The 22,965-nt window shown below is 45.7% G+C and overlaps 1 protein-coding gene across 1 annotated transcript; it reads left to right on the top strand.

Annotated features, from left to right (window-relative positions):
* The first annotated feature begins 1,153 nt into the window (after positions 1-1,153).
* On the top strand, positions 1,154-15,759 carry LOC141088588 (uncharacterized). Its single transcript, XM_073574742.1, has 3 exons — positions 1,154-1,362; positions 1,475-2,441; positions 15,727-15,759. Exons 1-3 carry the CDS (start codon positions 1,271-1,273, stop codon positions 15,757-15,759), a joined length of 1,092 nt encoding a protein of 363 aa, XP_073430843.1. The 5' UTR covers positions 1,154-1,270.
* The last annotated feature ends 7,206 nt before the right edge of the window (positions 15,760-22,965 follow it).

Here is a 22,965-nt window from a genome sequence, read left to right as displayed (position 1 = left end):
ATGACACCCAAGCCAAGAACCAGGAGCAGGCAGCAGACATCTGCAGCAGCACCATCAGCACCACCCCAAATGGAGCAGCATGCTGAACAACGGGAGGGGAGTCCAGCAGCAGATGAGAGACGGTAATTATCAAATCCCCCATTCCTCCAAACTAGGGCTATGGAATATCAAGATATTCATTGGCCCTTTGTTTCTCTTTATTCAACAGCTGCCCAATAGATGCAGCAGCAGCAATGGCAGCAGCAGGAACACCACCCACAGCCATGGAGTCTGGCCAGCAACAGGACAGCACATCTTCTTCTGGGAGCCCTCCCTCGCATCGTCAGCGTTTGACGGTAAGTTTTTATTTCCAAAATCCATCATCTCTGTAATATATGTCTATTCATTGCCTTTTATTTCAAAACAGGAATCACAAGATGAAGAGGAGCTCCCAGAAGAAGAAGGAAGGGGTGGACAGACACTTGGAGTGGGCTCACAATTGGTAAGTTTTTTGCATCAAACGCAGAAACACAACATCACACTACACACAACACATAGAAAACAATGTTCTGCAGACCACACACAGCAAACAAATGCCTACATCCAAAGACATAACATTTTTTGTTTTCTTCTCTAGTCTTCCCAATCTGGTGCTCGGCCAAGAGGTCCTCGCAGTGCCTCCCGGGGTCGTCGGCGACAGCAACGCGGCGGTCACCAGCGTGTAAGTATAAATATTTTTGCTTTGTTTTTTTTGCACTTTTTATTTCATTTCTTTTGTGGAGGCTAATTATGTTATTTTTGTCTTTTTCTTTAACAGCCTTCACAGCGTGCTCCCGACTCTGACGGTGAGGATGGAGGGATTGATGTGGACCACCTCATCGATCTCGTCAGAGAAAGGGAGCCGCTCTGGAATATGGCTGACCGCCGCCACGCTGACCTTATCGTTACCCGACGACTCTGGGAGGAAATCTGTTCGCTCCTTGTGGACCGCTGGGAGGACCTCGAAGCTCGGGCCCAGATTAAAGAGCGTAAGTATATACAGTACCGGTTGCTTGATTTAAACCAGTGTTTCCCGAACTCCAGTCCTCGTGGTCCCCACGGATCATGTGTTCAGGATTTCTATTTACTTTGGAAATCCTGAAAACATGACCCCTGGGGACCATGAGGACTGGAGTTTGGGAAACACTGATGTTGTATACTAACCACTTTGTCCTTTCTCGTTTCAGGGGAGAGAATTGTGAAGCGGTGGCGGTCTGTGAGGGATCGTTTCAAGAAGGAGTTCAATAAAGAGATGCGGGCCCCGAGTGGATCTGGAGGACGCAGGAGCAAGTACAAGTACGCACGAGCCCTGTCGTTTCTCCGGGAGACAATGCTCACCAGAAGGTAAATATTACACACCACATGTGACAAAAAAATGTTTAGATGTAACTTTTTTTTTCAGCCAGGGCCATACCATGTCACTATTTTAATTGTTTTTTTTCTCTTTATTCCACAGCACGGTGAGCAGCACTCGGGAGCCTGCACGATTGGACCCTTCTGAGGCGATCCCTGAGGAGACCGGCACCGAGGGACACTTCGACCGCCCCGGTACATCTGCACCTTCCCAGCCTTCCCACACATTCGACCCATCTGTCCCATCCACCAGCACAGGAGCATCGTGGCCGCCTACATTACATGAAGCTGCTGGTGAGGAGATCGCTTTCCCTTTACCCCACCCTTCTGCCCCTGCCACCTCTAGTACACCTGCGGGTACTGGGCGGCAGCGGCAGAGGGGTCAGGAAAAGAGTTATGCGCCAGAGTTCTTGCATCTGAATGCATCTTTCCAGAACTGTCTAAAAGTCTTGTCAGAGCAAATCTCCGCAGGCTTTCAGCAGATCAACTCCAGCATTCTGGAGGTGAAGACACTTCTGCAAACCATGCATTCAGAAGCAAGATCTTCGCCAAACCACACCTTTTTCAGGTCTGTTGTGGAGCGCATGGCAACACTATCTCCTACCCAGCAGATGCATGTAATGCATTCGTGCCACGGTGCTCTACAGCAGGTTACCTCCCAACCTCCACCTCCCACCACTGTAGTTCCTCCACCTGCACCCCCTCCAGCCACTTTCCATCCTCCCCCTCCTATTACATCTGCACCCCCTCCAGCCACTTTCCATCCTCCCCCTCCTATTACATACCAGCAACCTGCCCAGTACCAGCAACCTCCCCAGTACCAGCAACCTCCCCAGTACCAGACATCTCCCCACTTCCAGCAACCTGCCCCGTACCAAACTCCTTCCCCATACAACTTGCCATCAACATCATCTGCTCCTACAGTCCCTGCCCAACCCTCCAATCCACCGCCCACCACCTCTTCTGCCTCCCACATGTCCACCCATTCTGTAGCTTTTTCCACACCATCACCTCTAACTGTTCCTTCCCCACCACGATCCCAGTCCTCTCTCCACACTCCCATTGTCGAAGTGTCCCGCAGCCCCTCCAGCAGTATTTCCACCCCACACTACACAGATTTATGATGTGTTTTGTAATAAAAATGCCCAGTTGGTTTCAAACCTTTATTAAAAAAGTTTTTTTAACTTTAAAAACAGTTTACAAAAAAAAAATATTTTAAATAAAAGTTAAATTATTGTTTACACTGGTTGTCTGTCATTTCTTTCTGCGGCGAAATATGTTTAAAAAAAAGGTTAAATACAGGGTATTTAAAAGGTAAAAAGGTATTGAAAACCAGGTATATAACTGTGGGTAAATTTTAGCTTTTTCCCACAGTTGTGTTCCTGGTTGTGTTTGAAGCAAAGTATTTCACCTAAAAAGTTGTGTTTATTGTTGGTGATTTCCTAACAATGTACACAACTTTTGTTAAAAGGTGAAATACTTTGCATAAAACACAACCAGGTACACACCTGTGGCCTAAAGGTAAAAATAGTAAGACCATGACAAGATAGCCAACTTTGGTTGGCAAAGGTATATACTGTTGGTACAGAAGGTACACAAGTTTGGTTGGGCACAAATCTTTCACACTCTGTCATCCTGCCAGTGTACTCTGCCTTGAGGTGACATAAAGTATAGTGCAAAATTGTCCCTCATTACTGAAACCGTCACAGAACTTCTAGTGGTAATGTCATGGTAATCTTGCAAGGTGGTTTCTTCAGAGGTGTCCTCAATGGAAATGGGTTCCTTGCAGATAACAAAATTGTGGAGTACCACGCAAGCTTTGATCACCTCGTCAACAGTTTCTGTCTTGAGGTTGATCGCAGTCAATAGGACCCGCCATTTGGCTGTCAGAATACCAAAGGTACATTCAACCATTCTTCTTGCTCTTGTGAGGCGGTAATTAAAAATGCGTTTTGGTCTTGTCAATCCTCTGCTAGAGTACGGTTTCAAAAGGTGTTCTGACAGCTGGAAGGCTTCATCCCCTACACAGACAAATGGCATAGGTGGACCAGATGTTTGCGGCAGCGGTCTAGGTGGTGGGAACTGGAAGGTGTTTCCATACAGTTTACGCCCCATGGCAGACAGTTTGAAAACTTGAGAGTCATTGGAGCGGCCATAGGCCCCAATATCAACAGCAATAAATTTGTATTCCACGTCAGCGATGGCCATGAGGACAATTGAAAAATATTTCTTGTAATTGAAATATTCCGATCCCGATCCGGCTGGCTTTACAATGCGGATATGTTTCCCGTCCACAGCGCCCAAGCAGTTGGGAAACTGACATATCTGTTGAAACTTGTCAGCAATTTCAATCCACCTCTCTGTTGTGGGCTCTGGTAAAAACTCTTCAGCTAAGGAGTCCCACAGTGCACGGCATGTGTACTTCACTATTCCAGATATGGTGGAAATCCCGAGTCTGTACTGGAAATGCAGTGACGAAAGGGATTCTCCAGTTGCAAGAAATCTGTGGGGAATTAAAAAACAATCAATTAGTTTTAAATCACAGCATTACATACCAAAACTGAGCTATAACACGTGGAGATACAAACTACCACCAACAAGATTGCAGTGAAAGTGTGCTCTGATGCGAGCATATCCAATAAATGTGGCTTACCTTAAAGTCACCATCAGACGCTCTGCGGGTGAAACAGAGAAGCGGCAATAGGTGTCTGCTTTTCTTATGAGGTGTGCAATGCGCTCCACCAAGTAATCAAAATTCTCTATTTTCATCCGAACATATCCAAAAAATTTATCCGGGTTTCGTCGAAGGTCCATGCAGAGTGTAGAATAGACCCCACGCGTCATTCTCTTGGCTGTGATGGGGTGGATCCACAAACGTCGTCTACGATGCCTGATGCGCTGCTGTCTCGCTCTCTCCTTCTCCAGAACAATCACCCTCAAACGATTCGCCTCCGCTATAAAATCCGCCAAATTCTTCAAAATATTTCCAATCACAACATCCATCTTCGCCAGTAACTTGCTCTTCTCTCCAACCTGCACTTTCTCCTCTACAACCTGTCAAAGAAGGGCTGTAGGAACACGCTATATATAGTTTTCCAGTAGCCAATCCCGTTCGGAAGGCCACAAGGGTCAATTTTAAAAACCGGATCCGGCGTAATCCGTCGAAAAACGGATAGAAAAACGGATGAACCGGATGAGACGGATCCGGTTTTGTCTGTCAAGAACAAGACGGATCCGGCAGAAAAACGGATCCGGCACATCAGGTTTTACAAAACATTTGCCGGATCCGGCGTTCCGGCACGACGCCGGATCGCGCCTGACGCCGAAAACCTGATGTGTGAAAGTAGCCTAACAGAAATAAACACTTGAAATAGATCACTCTGTGTGTAATGACTCTATATAATATATGAGTTTCATTTTTGCTTTGAATAACTGAAATAACAGTCTACCTGTCTGGTTTGGAGGACTATGTGAGGTTGAAGGGCATGAATTGAATGCAACACACCCTTACACATGCATTAGTTGTCCTTTCCGACAGATGCTCAGTAGATTCCTGTCAATGTAAACTGTTCTTCTCATCGCACAGAGACAATGCACTTTCTCGTCAGCTCTGATCAGAAGTGACAAGCCAGCTACAGAGCGCACTCTCCTTGCACAGAGTCAGTAAAGAATGTGCAGAAGATGTCACTTGCGGGGGCAGGACTGGTCTCTGATTGCTCAGTTTCCTCTTACAATGTGGACTGACTGTGCTCTCTTTTACTGACTAAACACTACTGATCAGAGCTGGGGAGAGAGAAATTTTCATTTTTTGGCTAGTTTTTTTTAGCTTTTGGTGGGCACTTAGAATCAGGGAGTCAATCCCACCTTCAAAACAGAGGCTGAGCTATTTGATGCACGACGATGTTACGATAGAGTACGGTGGTGAAAAACAGATATTTCTGATAGGGATGTGTGACTCCCTCTTACTCCTACTCCGGGACCCATGTGCCCAGTTCGGACCATAGAATATTTCATAGCAATACATGTATTAGAGTTGTCCACGCTTCCTCCCTGTCTTGTTATTAATCTATGTTCTGGTTATAAGGCAATAAATAAAAATAAAAAAGTGGTAATATGGAAAAGAGATTTAGTGCAATATGCTCTAATCTGTTTTGTATGGTCATGCTATTTATCCATTTGCATTGTATGTTTTGGTAGTGCTGTAAAAAAATCACAGCTGGCGGTATGTGAGCAATGCTTTTTTTTTTCAACTATCGATTTTATCCACAGTTTAGAGGGGGATGATGGAGCAGGTCTATCGATCTAGTTAGGACGACTATGTCAGGGTATAATGCCACAGACAAAAGGCTCACAGTAAACGACCCCTGAGTATCGGGCACATCCATAGCCTTATTACTGCCCGGGCACATCCATAGCCTTATTACTGCCCGAGCAGATCCATAGCCTTATTACTGCCCGGTCACATCCACAGCCTTATTACTGCCCGGGCACATTCATAGAATTATTACTGCCCGGTCATATCCATAGCCTTATTACTGCCCGGTCACATCCGTAGCCTTATTACTGCCCGGTCATATCCATAGCCTTATTACTGCCCGGTCATATCCATAGCCTTATTACTGCCCGAGCACATCCATAGCCTTATTACTGCCCAGTCACATCCATAGCTTTATTACTGCCCGGTCATATCTATAGCCTTATTACTGCCCGGGCACATCCATAGCCTTATTACTGCCCGGGCACATCCATAGCCTTATTACTGCCTGGGCACATCCATAGCCTTATTACTGCCCAGTCACATCCATAGCTTTATTACTGCCCGGTCACATCCACAGCCTTATTACTGCCCGGGCACATCCATAGCCTTATTACTGCCCGGTCATATCCATAGCCTTATTACTGCCCGAGCACATCCACAGCCTTATTACTGCCCGGGCACATCCATAGCTTTATTACTGCCCGGTCATATCTATAGCCTTATTACTGCCCGGGCACATTCATAGAATTATTACTGCCCGGTCATATCCATAGCCTTATTACTGCCCGGTCATATCTATAGCCTTATTACTGCCCGGTCATATCCATAGCCTTATTACTGCCCAGTCACATCCATAGCTTTATTACTGCCCGGTCATATCTATAGCCTTATTACTGCCCGGGCACATTCATAGAATTATTACTGCCCGGTCATATCCATAGCCTTATTACTGCCCGGTCATATCTATAGCCTTATTACTGCCCGGTCATATCCATAGCCTTATTACTGCCCGGGCACATCCATAGCCTTATTACTGCCCGGTCATATCCATAGCTTTATTACTGCCCGGTCATATCCATAGCCTTATTACTGCCCGGTCACATCCATAGCCTTATTACTGCCAGGTCACATCCATAGCCTTATTACTGCCCGGTCATATCCATAGCTTTATTACTGCCCGGTCATATCCATAGCCTTATTACTGCCCGGTCACATCCATAGCCTTATTACTGCCAGGTCACATCCATAGCCTTATTACTACCCGGTCATATCCATAGCCTTATTACTGCCCGGTCATATCTATAGCCTTATTACTGCCCGGTCATATCCATAGCCTTATTACTGCCCGGGCACATCCATAGCCTTATTACTGCCCGGTCATATCCATAGCTTTATTACTGCCCGGTCATATCCATAGCCTTATTACTGCCCGGTCACATCCATAGCCTTATTACTGCCCGTCACATCCATAGCCTTATTACTGCCCGGTCACATCCATAGCCTTATTACTGCCCGGTCACATCCATAGCCTTATTACTGCCCGGTCATATCCATAGCCTTATTACTGCCCGGTCACATCCATAGCCTTATTACTGCCCGGTCATATCCATAGCCTTATTACTGCCCGGTCATATCCATAGCCTTATTACTGCCCGAGCACATTCATAGAATTATTACTGCCCGGTCACATCCACAGCCTTATTACTGCCCGGTCATATCTATAGCCTTATTACTGCCCGGTCACATCCACAGCCTTATTACTGCCTGGTCATATCCACAGCCTTATTACTGCCCGGGCACATCCATAGAATTATTACTGCCCGGGCACATCCACAGCCTTATTACTGCCCGGTCATATCCATAGCCTTATTACTGCCCGGTCATATCCATAGCCTTATTACTGCCCGGTCACATCCACAGCCTTATTACTGCCCGAGCAGATCCACAGCCTTATTACTGCCCGGTCATATCCATAGCCTTATTACTGCCCGGTCATATCCATAGCCTTATTACTGCCCGAGCAGATCCACAGCCTTATTACTGCCCGGTCATACCCATAGCCTTATTACTGCCCGGTCATATCCATAGCCTTATTACTGCCCGAGCAGATCCACAGCCTTATTACTGCCCGGTCATATCCATAGCTTTATTACTGCCCGGTCATATCCATAGCCTTATTACTGCCCGTCACATCCATAGCCTTATTACTGCCCGGTCACATCCATAGCCTTATTACTGCCCGGTCACATCCATAGCCTTATTACTGCCCGGTCATATCCATAGCCTTATTACTGCCCGGTCACATCCATAGCCTTATTACTGCCCGGTCATATCCATAGCCTTATTACTGCCCGGTCATATCCATAGCCTTATTACTGCCCGAGCACATTCATAGAATTATTACTGCCCGGTCACATCCACAGCCTTATTACTGCCCGGTCATATCTATAGCCTTATTACTGCCCGGTCACATCCACAGCCTTATTACTGCCTGGTCATATCCACAGCCTTATTACTGCCCGGGCACATCCATAGAATTATTACTGCCCGGGCACATCCACAGCCTTATTACTGCCCGGTCATATCCATAGCCTTATTACTGCCCGGTCATATCCATAGCCTTATTACTGCCCGGTCACATCCACAGCCTTATTACTGCCCGAGCAGATCCACAGCCTTATTACTGCCCGGTCATATCCATAGCCTTATTACTGCCCGGTCATATCCATAGCCTTATTACTGCCCGAGCAGATCCACAGCCTTATTACTGCCCGGTCATACCCATAGCCTTATTACTGCCCGGTCATATCCATAGCCTTATTACTGCCCGAGCAGATCCACAGCCTTATTACTGCCCGGTCATATCCATAGCTTTATTACTGCCCGGTCATATCCATAGCCTTATTACTGCCCGGTCACATCCATAGCCTTATTACTGCCCGTCACATCCATAGCCTTATTACTGCCCGGTCACATCCATAGCCTTATTACTGCCCGGTCACATCCATAGCCTTATTACTGCCCGGTCATATCCATAGCCTTATTACTGCCCGGTCACATCCATAGCCTTATTACTGCCCGGTCATATCCATAGCCTTATTACTGCCCGGTCATATCCATAGCCTTATTACTGCCCGAGCACATTCATAGAATTATTACTGCCCGGTCACATCCACAGCCTTATTACTGCCCGGTCATATCTATAGCCTTATTACTGCCCGGTCACATCCACAGCCTTATTACTGCCTGGTCATATCCACAGCCTTATTACTGCCCGGGCACATCCATAGAATTATTACTGCCCGGGCACATCCACAGCCTTATTACTGCCCGGTCATATCCATAGCCTTATTACTGCCCGGTCATATCCATAGCCTTATTACTGCCCGGTCACATCCACAGCCTTATTACTGCCCGAGCAGATCCACAGCCTTATTACTGCCCGGTCATATCCATAGCCTTATTACTGCCCGGTCATATCCATAGCCTTATTACTGCCCGAGCAGATCCACAGCCTTATTACTGCCCGGTCATACCCATAGCCTTATTACTGCCCGAGCAGCTCCACAGCCTTATTACTGCCCGGTCACATCCACAGCCTTATTACTGCCCGGTCACATCCACAGCCTTATTACTGCCCGGTCACATCCACAGCCTTATTACTGCCCGGTCACATCCACAGCCTTATTACTGCCCGGTCACATCCACAGCCTTATTACTGCCCGGTCATATCCACAGCCTTATTACTGCCCGGGCACATCCATAGCCTTATTACTGCCCGGTCACATCCACAGCCTTATTACTGCCCGGTCACATCCATAGCCTTATTACTGCCCGAGCAGATCCACAGCCTTATTACTGCCCGGTCATATCCACAGCCTTATTACTGCCCGGGCACATCCACAGCCTTATTACTGCCCGGTCACATCCATAGCCTTATTACTGCCCGGTCACATCCACAGCCTTATTACTGCCCGGTCATATCCACAGCCTTATTACTGCCCGGGCACATCCATAGAATTATTACTGCCCGGGCACATCCACAGCCTTATTACTGCCCGGTCACACCCACAGCCTTATTACTGCCCGGTCATATCCATAGCCTTATTACTGCCCGTCATATCCATAGCCTTATTACTGCCCGGGCACATCCACAGCCTTATTACTGCCCGGGCACATCCATAGCTTTATTACTACCCGGGCACATCCACAGCCTTATTACTGCCCGGGCACATCCATAGCCTTATTACTGCCCGGTCATATCCATAGCCTTATTACTGCCTGGTCATATCCATAGCCTTATTACTGCCCGGGCACATCCACAGCCTTATTACTGCCCGGTCACATCCACAGCCTTATTACTGCCCGGTCATACCCATAGCCTTATTACTGCCCGAGCAGCTCCACAACCTTATTACTGCCCGGTCACATCCACAGCCTTATTACTGCCCGGTCACATCCACAGCCTTATTACTGCCCGGTCACATCCACAGCCTTATTACTGCCCGGTCACATCCACAGCCTTATTACTGCCCGGTCACATCCACAGCCTTATTACTGCCCGGTCATATCCACAGCCTTATTACTGCCCGGGCACATCCATAGCCTTATTACTGCCCGGTCACATCCACAGCCTTATTACTGCCCGGTCACATCCATAGCCTTATTACTGCCCGAGCAGATCCACAGCCTTATTACTGCCCGGTCATATCCACAGCCTTATTACTGCCCGGGCACATCCACAGCCTTATTACTGCCCGGTCACATCCATAGCCTTATTACTGCCCGGTCACATCCACAGCCTTATTACTGCCCGGTCATATCCACAGCCTTATTACTGCCCGGGCACATCCATAGAATTATTACTGCCCGGGCACATCCACAGCCTTATTACTGCCCGGTCACACCCACAGCCTTATTACTGCCCGGTCATATCCATAGCCTTATTACTGCCCGTCATATCCATAGCCTTATTACTGCCCGGGCACATCCACAGCCTTATTACTGCCCGGGCACATCCATAGCTTTATTACTACCCGGGCACATCCACAGCCTTATTACTGCCCGGGCACATCCATAGCCTTATTACTGCCCGGTCATATCCATAGCCTTATTACTGCCTGGTCATATCCATAGCCTTATTACTGCCCGGGCACATCCACAGCCTTATTACTGCCCGGTCACATCCACAGCCTTATTACTGCCCGGTCACATCCACAGCCTTATTACTGCCCGGTCATATCCATAGCCTTATTACTGCCTGGTCATATCCATAGCCTTATTACTGCCCGGGCACATCCACAGCCTTATTACTGCCCGGGCACATCCATAGCTTTATTACTACCCGGGCACATCCACAGCCTTATTACTGCCCGGGCACATCCATAGCCTTATTACTGCCCGGTCATATCCATAGCCTTATTACTGCCCGGTCATATCCATAGCCTTATTACTGCCCGAGCAGATCCACAGCCTTATTACTGCCCGGGCACATCCACAGCCTTATTACTGCCCGGGCACATCCATAGCTTTATTACTACCCGGGCACATCCACAGCCTTATTACTGCCCGGTCACATCCATAGCCTTATTACTGCCCGGTCACACCCATAGCCTTATTACTGCCCGGTCACATCCACAGCCTTATTACTGCCCGGTCATATCCATAGCCTTATTACTGCCCGGTCATATCCATAGCCTTATTACTGCCCGGGCACATCCACAGCCTTATTACTGCCCAGTCATATCCATAGCCTTATTACTGCCCGGGCACATCCACAGCCTTATTACTGCCCGATCACACCCATAGCCTTATTACTGCCCGATCACACCCATAGCCTTATTACTGCCCGGTCATATCCATAGCCTTATTACTGCCCGGTCATATCCACAGCCTTATTACTGCCCGGTCATACCCATAACCTTATTAATGCCCGGTCATATCCATAGCCTTATTACTGCCCGGGCACATCCACAGCCTTATTACTGCCCAGTCATATCCATAGCCTTATTACTGCCCGGTCATATCCACAGCCTTATTACTGCCCGGTCATACCCATAACCTTATTACTGCCCGGTCATATCCATAGCCTTATTACTGCCCAGGCACATCCACAGCCTTATTACTGCCCGATCACACCCATAGCCTTATTACTGCCCGATCACACCCATAGCCTTATTACTGCCCGGTCATATCCATAGCCTTATTACTGCCCGGTCATATCCACAGCCTTATTACTGCCCGGTCATACCCATAACCTTATTACTTCCCGGTCATATCCATAGCCTTATTACTGCCCGGTCATATCCACAGCCTTATTACTGCCCGGTCATATCCATAGCCTTATTACTGCCCGGTCATATCCATAGCCTTATTACTGCCCGGTCATATCCATAGCCTTATTACTGCCCGGGCACATCCACAGCCTTATTACTGCCCAGTCATATCCATAGCCTTATTACTGCCCGGTCATATCCACAGCCTTATTACTGCCCGGTCATACCCATAACCTTATTAATGCCCGGTCATATCCATAGCCTTATTACTGCCCGGGCACATCCACAGCCTTATTACTGCCCAGTCATATCCATAGCCTTATTACTGCCCGGTCATATCCACAGCCTTATTACTGCCCGGTCATACCCATAACCTTATTACTGCCCGGTCATATCCATAGCCTTATTACTGCCCGGGCACATCCACAGCCTTATTACTGCCCGATCACACCCATAGCCTTATTACTGCCCGATCACACCCATAGCCTTATTACTGCCCGGTCATATCCATAGCCTTATTACTGCCCGGTCATATCCACAGCCTTATTACTGCCCGGTCATACCCATAACCTTATTACTGCCCGGTCATATCCATAGCCTTATTACTGCCCGGTCATATCCACAGCCTTATTACTGCCCGGTCATATCCATAGCCTTATTACTGCCCGGTCATATCCATAGCCTTATTACTGCCCGGTCATATCCATAGCCTTATTACTGCCCGGGCACATCCACAGCCTTATTACTGCCCAGTCATATCCATAGCCTTATTACTGCCCGGGCACATCCACAGCCTTATTACTGCCCGATCACACCCATAGCCTTATTACTGCCCGATCACACCCATAGCCTTATTACTGCCCGGTCATATCCATAGCCTTATTACTGCCCGGTCATATCCACAGCCTTATTACTGCCCGGTCATACCCATAGCCTTATTACTGCCCGAGCAGATCCACAGCCTTATTACTGCCCGAGCACATCCATAGCCTTATTACTGCCCGGTCACATCCATAGCCTTATTACTGCCCGGTCATATCCACAGCCTTATTACTGCCCGGTCACATCCACAGCCTTATTACTGCCCGGTCACATCCATAGCCTTATTACTGCCCGGTCATATCCACAGCCTTATTACTGCCCGGTCACATCCACAGCCTTATTACTGCCCAGGCACATCCATAGCCTTATTACTGCCCGGTCACATCCACAGCCTTATTACTGCCCGGTCACATCCATAGCCTTATTACTGCCCGGTCATATCCACAGCCTTATTACTGCCCGGTCACATCCACAGCCTTATTACTGCCCGGGCACATCCATAGCCTTATTACTGCCCGGTCACATCCACAGCTTTATTACTGCCCGGTCACACCCACAGCCTTATTACTGCCTCTTGAAACATGCCCACACTCTATGGAGAGTCAGGCTGTGTGCACACGCAGCGGTTTTTTTTTCATTTTCGCGGAGTTTTTAACATGCAATTTTGCAGCGAAAAACACAAAAAAAGCATCCCATGCACTCCTATGGGTTTCCGCAATTGCTGTGCTAATGCTGCGGATTTTTCCACTGTGGAATTGCATAGCGGAAAAATCTGCAGCATGCCGATTCTTTTTGCGGTATTGCGGCGATTATGCACCCATAGGATTGCATTGAAATGCTCATTTTATGCATGTGGCTATGCCCACCATGTGTGAAGTGAGCACTTCATGTGCGGATGGTACCTACGGTCTGGAGGAGAGGAGACTCTCCTCCATGCCCTGGGTACCATATTCCTGAAGAAAATAGAATAAAGATAAAAAATATTGTTATTCTCACCTTCCGACGGGCGCCGGAGCCTTCTCACCTCTCTCCACGCTCCCGACATCTTCCAGTCCCAGTAATGCTTTGTGCGAATGACCGCGATGACGTAACGCTCGCGAGATCGCGAAGTCATCGTGGTCGTTCACGCAAACCATTACTGGGACCGGAAGACGCCGGGAGCATGGAGAGAGGCGGGAAGATCGGTGGCCGTCGGAAGGTGAGAATAACAATATATATATATATATTATTTTTTACATCCTATCTTTTACTACTGATGCTGCATAGGCAGCATCAATAGTAAAAAGTTGGTCACACTTGTGAAACACTATGTTTGACGACTGTGACCAACCTGTCAATCACATTTCCAAGCGATGCTTGAAATCGCTTGGAATGCGCAAGCATTCTGCTAGCGAAAAAAGCTTGCAAAACGCTTGTTTTTAGCGGGAAAAACGCATGCGATTTCGCCTGCATTTTGCCCGCGGCGGAATTTGCGGAAATTTCCACAGCATTTCTGCAACGTGGGCACATAGCCTCATTGAAAAAAAAAAAACATTTTAATTGATCAATATCATACTACCTAAAAATATTTGGTATTTTATAAGGTTTATGGTAACCAGGGTTCCGGAGGAGTCTTCTCTCCTCCAGACCCTGGGTACCGGCTAGTGCCGGTCATCTCCCGGCTGCGCCGCCGCTGTCAGAGCGGCTGGAGATGACCCGACGGTAGCGGTGGCATGCGTCCTTCGAATTCAGAACTGCGCCTGTGCACTTCCCAGTCACATCCATAGACTTATTACTGCCCGGGCACATCCATAGCCTTATTACTGCCTCTTGAAACATGACCACACTCTATGGAGAGTCACTGAAAATAAATTAAGGAAAAACAGACTAAAAACATTTTAATTGATCAATATCATACTACCTAAAAATATTTGGTATTTTATAAAATAATAATGAATAATACAATAATGTAGCTATTCCATGATGTTTAACAATTCAGTGGTTACAGGTACAGTGTCTGACATCACAAAGTAACGCATAGTTCAATTCCTACAAGAGGAGGTGATGACTCTACTCAAACATTTACAACTCATAAGTAAAATGTTGGACACAAAAAGTAATAATTGTTTGCAGTATAAGGTTCGGCCACCGGCCAGTGTCTGTATATGTACTGAATTTTATCAGATAACAAAATACATAGATAAGTTTAATAAATGTGAAAAAAATTAAGTAAACTTAGACATTTTTTTATTTAATTAATAATAGGATAGAAGGATAAGGGAGGGGTAAAACTAGGAACAGAATCAATATGTGTACGAAAAAGCTCTGTCGTTAATACTGTTCGGGTAGAGCTATTCGATAGCGCTGTCCATGAAGAAAGTGGACGGGTAGAGCTATCCCATAGCTCTATTCCTAAAGGAAATGAACGGGTAGAGCTATCCGATAGCGCTATCCCTCAATGTTCCTGAGCGTAAGCTATTTCACATGGTTGAGCGCACTTGGGATCTGCCCCCAAGGCCCTGCCCATGCCCAATGTTTGGTCCGTAGACCGCGGCTAGGAGTTAGTCCCGCTTCTAAACAGGCCCAGCAGTGATGGTGGATCTGCTGGACTTCAGGGCGCTGCCTGCTTAGGTTTCCTGTCTTTCAGATGGTTCTAGGGCAACAGTGACAACCTGCAAATAGACGAGCAGCCCTGGATAATCCGCGCCGGCAGGATGATAAGATCCGGCGGAAGATGGAACCTATGAGAAGAGAAGTAAATATAATGTAAGTGATGGGCCTCCATATGACATGATACTACTGTGCGGTCACTGTGGCCGGACGGTAGAGGAATATTATCACACAGAGGTCAGGGATCATTGTCAGCCATCATACATGTGATAATCCCATCACTGATACATGACATCTGCTCCACACGAATGATTCTCACTGACCTCACACAACATGGGGCTGATTCTCACACTTACCTCGTCTCTTTTTCCCCTTTTTTCCATTTTCTGATTTTTCTTCTTCTTTTCTCAGATTTCTTGGAGATTTTCTTTCTTCCTGAGCTGAAAATTCTGATCAGAAAGTAAAAAAAAACCTCATTAACGACATATCCTAATGGGATCTGCTTTGTCTCCTGTATATAGTAGGATTGCTCTAGTCCTGTCTCCTATAGTCCTGATAATCTGGTATTTTATAATAGGGCAGAATAAGTCCTATATAATGTACATAATCCCATCTGAGGGGCATTAGATGTGTCACTGATATAGAGCAGTAAGCGCCCTGTGTGCCGCCATGTGGTGCATCACTGATGAGCGATATTCTATTGTAGGAGACAATGTCTCCTTATGATGATGTAGGTTATTGGACGCTGCAACGCATCTCACAGAATCCATGAACAAAGCTCCTGTGCAAGATTAGTGAAATAGAGATACAGTATGGGCCCATGGGCAACATAACTGTGATCCATGAATCATGGATAACATAGGAGACCTATTACAGAAAACCATGTGGAAATATTTGAGCCTTGAAGTCAATATTCACATTATTGGTGCTGCAGACATGGACATACCTGATAGTGGGGACGAGGATGGTAAGATGCTAATAGCGTCGTCTCTTTCAGATGCAGGAACAGATTCTTTCTGCCTGTTTGGAAGAAGAGAAACGTGTAAATCACAAGGAAACGCAGTATAAAAGTGTTTGTCTCACTAAAAGAACACCAACTATAAGGTCTAATAGGACATATTACTGCCATAGTGGGGAAGGTCTTCTGCTCAAAATCATCTTTTATAGAGCGGAGCAGAAAACAACTACGAAGAATGCCTGGCATGTTATACTACATCTCTTCTATAGTGACAGCAGCACTAAAAATGCATTACCATCCACAATTATGGACTGTTATCACCAGCAGTTACTAAGGCCAAAAGCACAATGACCTCTAACTATGGGGGGGTGGAGGCTTCATTTGATATTATGGTATTTATGTCCTATGTGTGGTGTTTGCACATATATCATCCTAGAGTTCCCAGTAATGACCCTATAATCTACTCACATTTCTAAGATAGTTGTGCTGGATTCTAGGGCACAATCTGGAGAAGAGTTGGGATGCTCATTAATCTTCATCCTGGTAATGGTGGTACAGAGCTACATATGGAAGCAATAAGATATGAAATAATTGTATGTCTACCTTTATAGGTATTTTTATACATATTTGGTATATATTAATGACATACTTACTTTAGAAAGCCTTTCAGAAGATGATGTAAAATTTTTGAAGTCAAGGCTATCATTGTCCTCACTTGTGCCCTTCTCATCCTCTGAGACCAGATTAGAAAGGTCTGAAAGACATAGGTAATGAAGTGTTAGTAGAGGTTGTCAGTATAACACAGTCACCATTTGTTAATGGGAACCAATTGTCACGAAATAAGGAAGACGAGACAAACAGACACTTAGTCTAGATGACATATCCTTCTACTTACTGATAAACAAGCTGTTGTCCACATCTGACGCAAGCTGAGGAATGTACTCTGGCTTTTGACATAGAAGAGTATCATAGTCTAAGTCACTAAGAAATGGATGACACTTGATGTCAAAAGCTCCTCCTGGATAAAGGAAAACAAAAGCGATGCGGACATTGTCAAAGACAGCTTCATATCTGAACAGTTTATCCTAATTAGAGCTAATTATTCAACCGAGCAGACATGTAGGAAATAGAATGAAAATCTTAGCAATAAGAACTATAAATGGAGAAGCTTATATAGAAGTAATGATCCTCATGGACATGAGTGATATGTCCTCAGTGTAACAAAGGAATATTGATATTATTGTATATGTTACCTGTCCCAAGTCTATCCACAGGATTTTTTCTCAGCAGCTGAGTGATGAGGTCCTGAGCGTCAGGTGGAATATTTTTACTACTATCCCAAATTATATCTCCTGTTATATAGAAAATTACAGAACATAAAACCTTTTTACTGGACTGTAAGATAAAGCAAAGGAAATAACTAAACCAAGATAACCAGTAAAAGCAACGATAAGATTATTCTACGTACCATTGATCACTTTTTCAATAACCTCAGTTCTGGAATCCCCATCAAATGGTTTATATCCCATGAGAAATTCATATAATATAATGCCCATTGACCACCAGTCAACAGGTCTTCCATAGCCTCTTTCCAGGATGACCTCAGGGGCTTTGTAACACAGGGTGCCAGACTCCTGGAAACCAACAGAAAATAGAGATGAGAATCGATAAACAATTATTATTTCTTGACATAAAAACAGAATGACAGAAGATAAAATATCAGTGGAAAAGTTCTCTAGAAATGAAGAGCGTAGGGAAGAGAAAATAGAGTTATGAGATTTGTGCAGAACTAGCTAAGTTCCTGTAGGTAATGCTGACCTCAATGTCCAGGAACTCTCTGGAGATGTTCTCTGCTGATTGCTTGTAGATGTTGGTGTTTGGTATCATGACACCAACTTTTGAAAGTCCAAAGTCCGTAACTTTAATATGTCCAGCAGATGTTATCAGGAGGCTGAAAAATAGAAGATGATTTTAGCTTCATAAACCGTGAGATAATAAAGGATAACTTTCCTCTTTTTCTCATACTACAGGAATTTACTTACTTGTCCGGCTTCAGGTCTCTGTGCACCACACCGTAACTATGCAGGTATTCCACACCAAGGACTGCTTCTGCAAAGTACAAGCGGGCCAACGGGACAGATAAAGCACCCCTGGTGCTTAGAAGGGTCCAACAGTCTCCACCTATAGAAGAAAGGAAATTTAACCATTGAGGGGTTTATACAGCAGATCACCATGATGTGTGATGAGAAGTGAGCGGAGACATTGGGGCAGGAGACAAAATATAAAGATATAATGTACTGTATAGTGCACAAATGAATTAGTCTGACGTCATGGTGAAATGTCATCTATGTAACTAATGACATAAAGTGATGTCACATCTCGTCTACAGCTGGAGATACTGACGCTCTCAGTGCGGACATACAGGGAGATCACACAGATCAATGACTTTCTGGACACCATGGTAAGAGAGATCCTATAGTAAATGTTCTGTGGGATGTAACCGTCCACGGGGACAAGTCTTAATGATATGAGAGGTGATAAGATGTCAGCAGACACAGGCTGAATATAATTCAATGTACGTGTCCTACCTCTTACATACTCCATGACCATACACAGGTGAGATTTAGTAGGGAAGGAGCAGAGCATGGAGACCACAAAGGGACAATCTGCGAATGTTAGGATGTCCCTCTCCAGAAAGACCTCTTCCACAAATGCTGGAGTATCCAGGTTTATCTTGGCAATTTTCTTCATAGCAAAGATCTCTTGTGATTCTTTATGGCGCACTAAGTAGACATCCCTGGAGAGAAGGAGAATCCATGGTTTATAATGAACCCTTATTAACAGTCTGTATATACAAGTCATTATATGATCTTTTGTAGTAATGTTTGATACCAGCAGTCCGGCCATCACTAGAAATCCACATCTAGAAATCCATGAAATACCACTACATAGATGATGGGAGGTCTGCACCATGCCACGTCTGCCCTAACCAGGTCACATTATAGATGAGAGAATCTACTGAATTTCATCTTGGGCAGATTCGCTATAACCGACCAGTACATCCGATTCAATAATAATAAAAATTGGTCAAAATTGAAAATGTTCCAATTGTCATAAGAAGATGTTTTTAGACTTTCTCCACAGCCCAAGGCAGAATAAATGGAGGGGCGGGAAGAAGATAAAATATAATTAAACACATTGCACCCCCTTGTCCTCGTCCCTCCCCGTCCATCACTGCAGTCCTCCATCCTCTGTGCCAGTCTTTGGTTGTCCTCCCTTCTGCTGCTGAGGCCAGTGATCGGACTCACATGGTCATGGTGGAGGGTGGGGGTGCAGATGTCATTGGCGTCAGTATCGTGTCACCCCTCACCTGACCGTGTGCAGCCAATCACTATTATCAGCTCCATAATGGGGCCCCGAAAAATCCAAAGATCGGTGCGGAGGGCGGAGGACGGAGAAACGGTGGTGGAGGCGGCAGCATAAGACCAGATGAGGTCTCGGACCGGTGGGTGTAATGTATTATATCATCCCTTTCCTTACAGACTGATTTGTTACAGATCTGGTCGCTCAGCTGTATATAACTGAGCTGAATAGTGACATTGAGGTGCGGACAGTGATGTGGACTCTGATCGTTTCCCTATGATAACATTGAATGGCAGAGCACAGAGGCAGAAGCATTGTCATAGGGAACCCTGAGAAATGGGGATTATGGGAACAGAAATCTCACCCAAAAGATCCACTGCAAATCAGTTCAGATGTCTCATAGTCGCTCATACGCGGCTCTCCTGCCGGAATCAATGATCTGATCAAGTCCTAAAAAAGAATAAGAAATAATACTAAGATATAAAAGCTGCAGAAAAACTTCTCAGGATGTAAAAACTTCTCTATTATATCCCAGCTGATTTACACTGATCCGAAGTATCGGACAATACAAGCCGGACGCTCAGCATGGATGTAATATAAGGGGGGTCCTCTATATACCAGTTTTATTGTAATGTGCTTGATAATACGGGAGATCACACACATGAGAACTTACAGGGAGTATGTCAGCAGGTTTGTTCTATGTAATCTGGGAGCAGTTATGATTTAGGGGCAGAGACCATGATTCCAGCGATGTGTTACTTACTAGGCTTTGTGCTGTTTTTAAAAAAAAAATAAAAAAATCAGTGTTTGATCAGCAGGAGATTATCACTGGAGGGCTACGTGTCTCATGCCATGTAGTCATATTGCTCTGTAAACCCTTCATCACCACTGAATAGCAGCTTTCTGCCTATGCACAGTGTACACAGAAAACTGCCAATCAGTGGTTTGGGTGGGGTTATACAAGGCTCAGCATGCAAAGCTCTGCTAGATCTGCAGCAGAGAAAACAGAGATATTAATATCATATCTGTTGCCCCCAGTAAAGTAAGTGATATATCACTGGAATCAGTGTCTCTGTCCCTACATTATGCTACAGCATAAACCTTGTGACAGATTCCATTTAATATAAATGCTATTATCTAACACCACAGTGTCATCTAGACTTAGAACAGAGCCGTCCCATGGTTATATGAGGGATAATACTGGACGGGTCACTCACACCCATGATCTGGTGATACACAGACACTCCCTGTATCTCTATAATACTTACACCAGCAGATTCTTGGATCTCTGGGATCTCACCGATTCCACTGTCGGGATTCGCCAGCGCTGATGGTTCTAAAATAGTGATAAAGTGATGATGAAATAAAATGTATTAGATGATATCAATGCTACATACATAATAGCGCAATATAACAGAGAAGTGACGTCTGTAAATAGGATTAATACTCGATATAAGGGGATTCTACATATGAGAACGTACAGCGCATCCACAGATAAATGTAAGGTAAGTGGTGGCGGACCCCCAATTACCGCAGGAATGAGGAGCCCCCACCTCGCTGCACATGTGAGTGATGGGAAGAGAGATGAAGCATAGCAGCCATATGCATATTAGTCTGGAAGTGCACTGGGGGCGTGTCACTGCACTCGGATTCCTTCTTCCACGTCCCCAGTGCACTTCCATCCTGATTTGCATATGGCTTCTACATTATATTTCTCCTGATTGGCACATTGGATTTCAGCAAATACTTTTTATTAGGGGGACTCATCCTATATCGTCATACCACCACTCCTATATGTAACACGTGCTGTCAGGTTCCCATTACATGGAGTAGGCCGGGGTCACACATCCGAGAAACTTGCGTGATTCTCGTGCGAGTCTCTCGCATGAACACCCGGCACTGCGCCGGCATTCGGACCAGAGCGTGCGGCTGCCTAGAAATACATGTAGCCGCACGCTCCGGTCCGAGTGTCGGCGGCAGTGCCGGGTGTCGAGAATAGTGCGAGTTTCTCGCATGTGTGACCTCGGCCGTAGAGAATAAATCTGCCATTACTCCCTGCTCTGTGTAATATCTGGAGATTCCCTGTAGTGATCGGCTCACCTGTAATCAGATCACTGCTCAGCTCCGGCTGACTCCTATTAGGGTCAGGGGTTTCCGGGGTCACATTCTCCCCATATTCGTCGTCGCCTCTGGGTGTTTCCTGATAAATATAATATAGATAATTATTATATGGAAGATTTCACTAAATCCCCAAATACACAAATCAGGAAGGAGTAAACCAACATTTACAGATGCACCAATTGTAACTCTACAAATCCCGCGCCATCATGCGAACTTTTCTCAGAAACTTCTCTCCCTTATGTGGATTAAGATGAGTTAAGTTTAAAAATCTCCCGTTCGGTGTCAGATTATAAGTTATGCACCGTGATATCCCAGAGCTGCATTATCCCCGTTCTTTACTCCATGGATACATCTTGTACTTCATTCAGTACATTATTGGGTAGAATTGCTTTACACTGCAGTTCCTCTTCACAAGGCCACATTAATATACTGTATAAGGGACTTGTATGCACAACATTTCTGTAATGACGTCTATTATCTCAGCTGCAGCATTTACAAGTAGGAAGACTCTGATAGAGCGAGAAAGAAGGGAGAATACAGACTTCCCCCCACGGAGCTGTGACTACATCAGCAGAATACAGACTGTCCTCACAGAGGAGGGAGCAGCACAGACAGGCGGCCATAAAACCTCCTGTGCCTGCCGGGGACTGACAGGGAGGTCTGGAAGATCTAACACCCTAATGCCATAGACATCCCATGGTTATATGGGGGAATATACTGGACGGGTCACTCACACCCATGATCTGGTGATACACAGACACCCCCTGTATCTCTATAATACTTACACCAGCGGATTCTTGGATCTTCGGGATCTCACCGATTCCATTATCGGGATTCGCCAGCGCTAATGGTACTAAAATAGTGATAAAGTAATGAAGAAATAAAATGTATTAGATGATATCAATCCTACATACATAATACCACAATATAACGGAGAAATGACAAGACGTCTGTACATGGGATTAATACATGGAGTAGAGAATAAATCTGCCATTACTCCCTGCTCTGTGTAATATCTGGAGACTCCCTGTAGTGATCGGCTCACCTGTAATCAGATCGCTGCTCAGCTCCGGCTGACTCCTATTAGGGTCAGGGGTTTCCGGGGTCACATTCTCCCCATATTCATCGTCGCCTCTGGGTGTTTCCTGGTAGATATAATATAGATAATTAATATGTGGAAAATTTCACTAAATCACCAAGGAAAAATA

The sequence above is a fragment of the Dendrobates tinctorius genome, unplaced genomic scaffold (genome assembly GCF_039654945.1).
Source record: "Dendrobates tinctorius isolate UK_male_01 unplaced genomic scaffold, ASM3965494v1 ptg000039l, whole genome shotgun sequence".
NCBI lineage: Eukaryota > Metazoa > Chordata > Amphibia > Anura > Dendrobatidae > Dendrobates > Dendrobates tinctorius.
This window is presented reverse-complemented; position numbering and strand designations above follow the sequence as displayed.

Excerpts from the sequence above, each read along its gene's own strand:
- LOC141088588 (XM_073574742.1), top strand. The coding sequence starts at position 1,271 with ATGCGGGCCCCGAGTGGATCTGGAGGACGCAGGAGCAAGTACAAGTAC. Across the intron at positions 1,363-1,474 it reads GAGACAATGCTCACCAGAAG|CACGGTGAGCAGCACTCGGG; the intron begins GTAAATATTACA and ends TTTATTCCACAG. Across the intron at positions 2,442-15,726 it reads TCCACACTCCCATTGTCGAA|ATTTCTTGGAGATTTTCTTT; the intron begins GTGTCCCGCAGC and ends TTCTTTTCTCAG.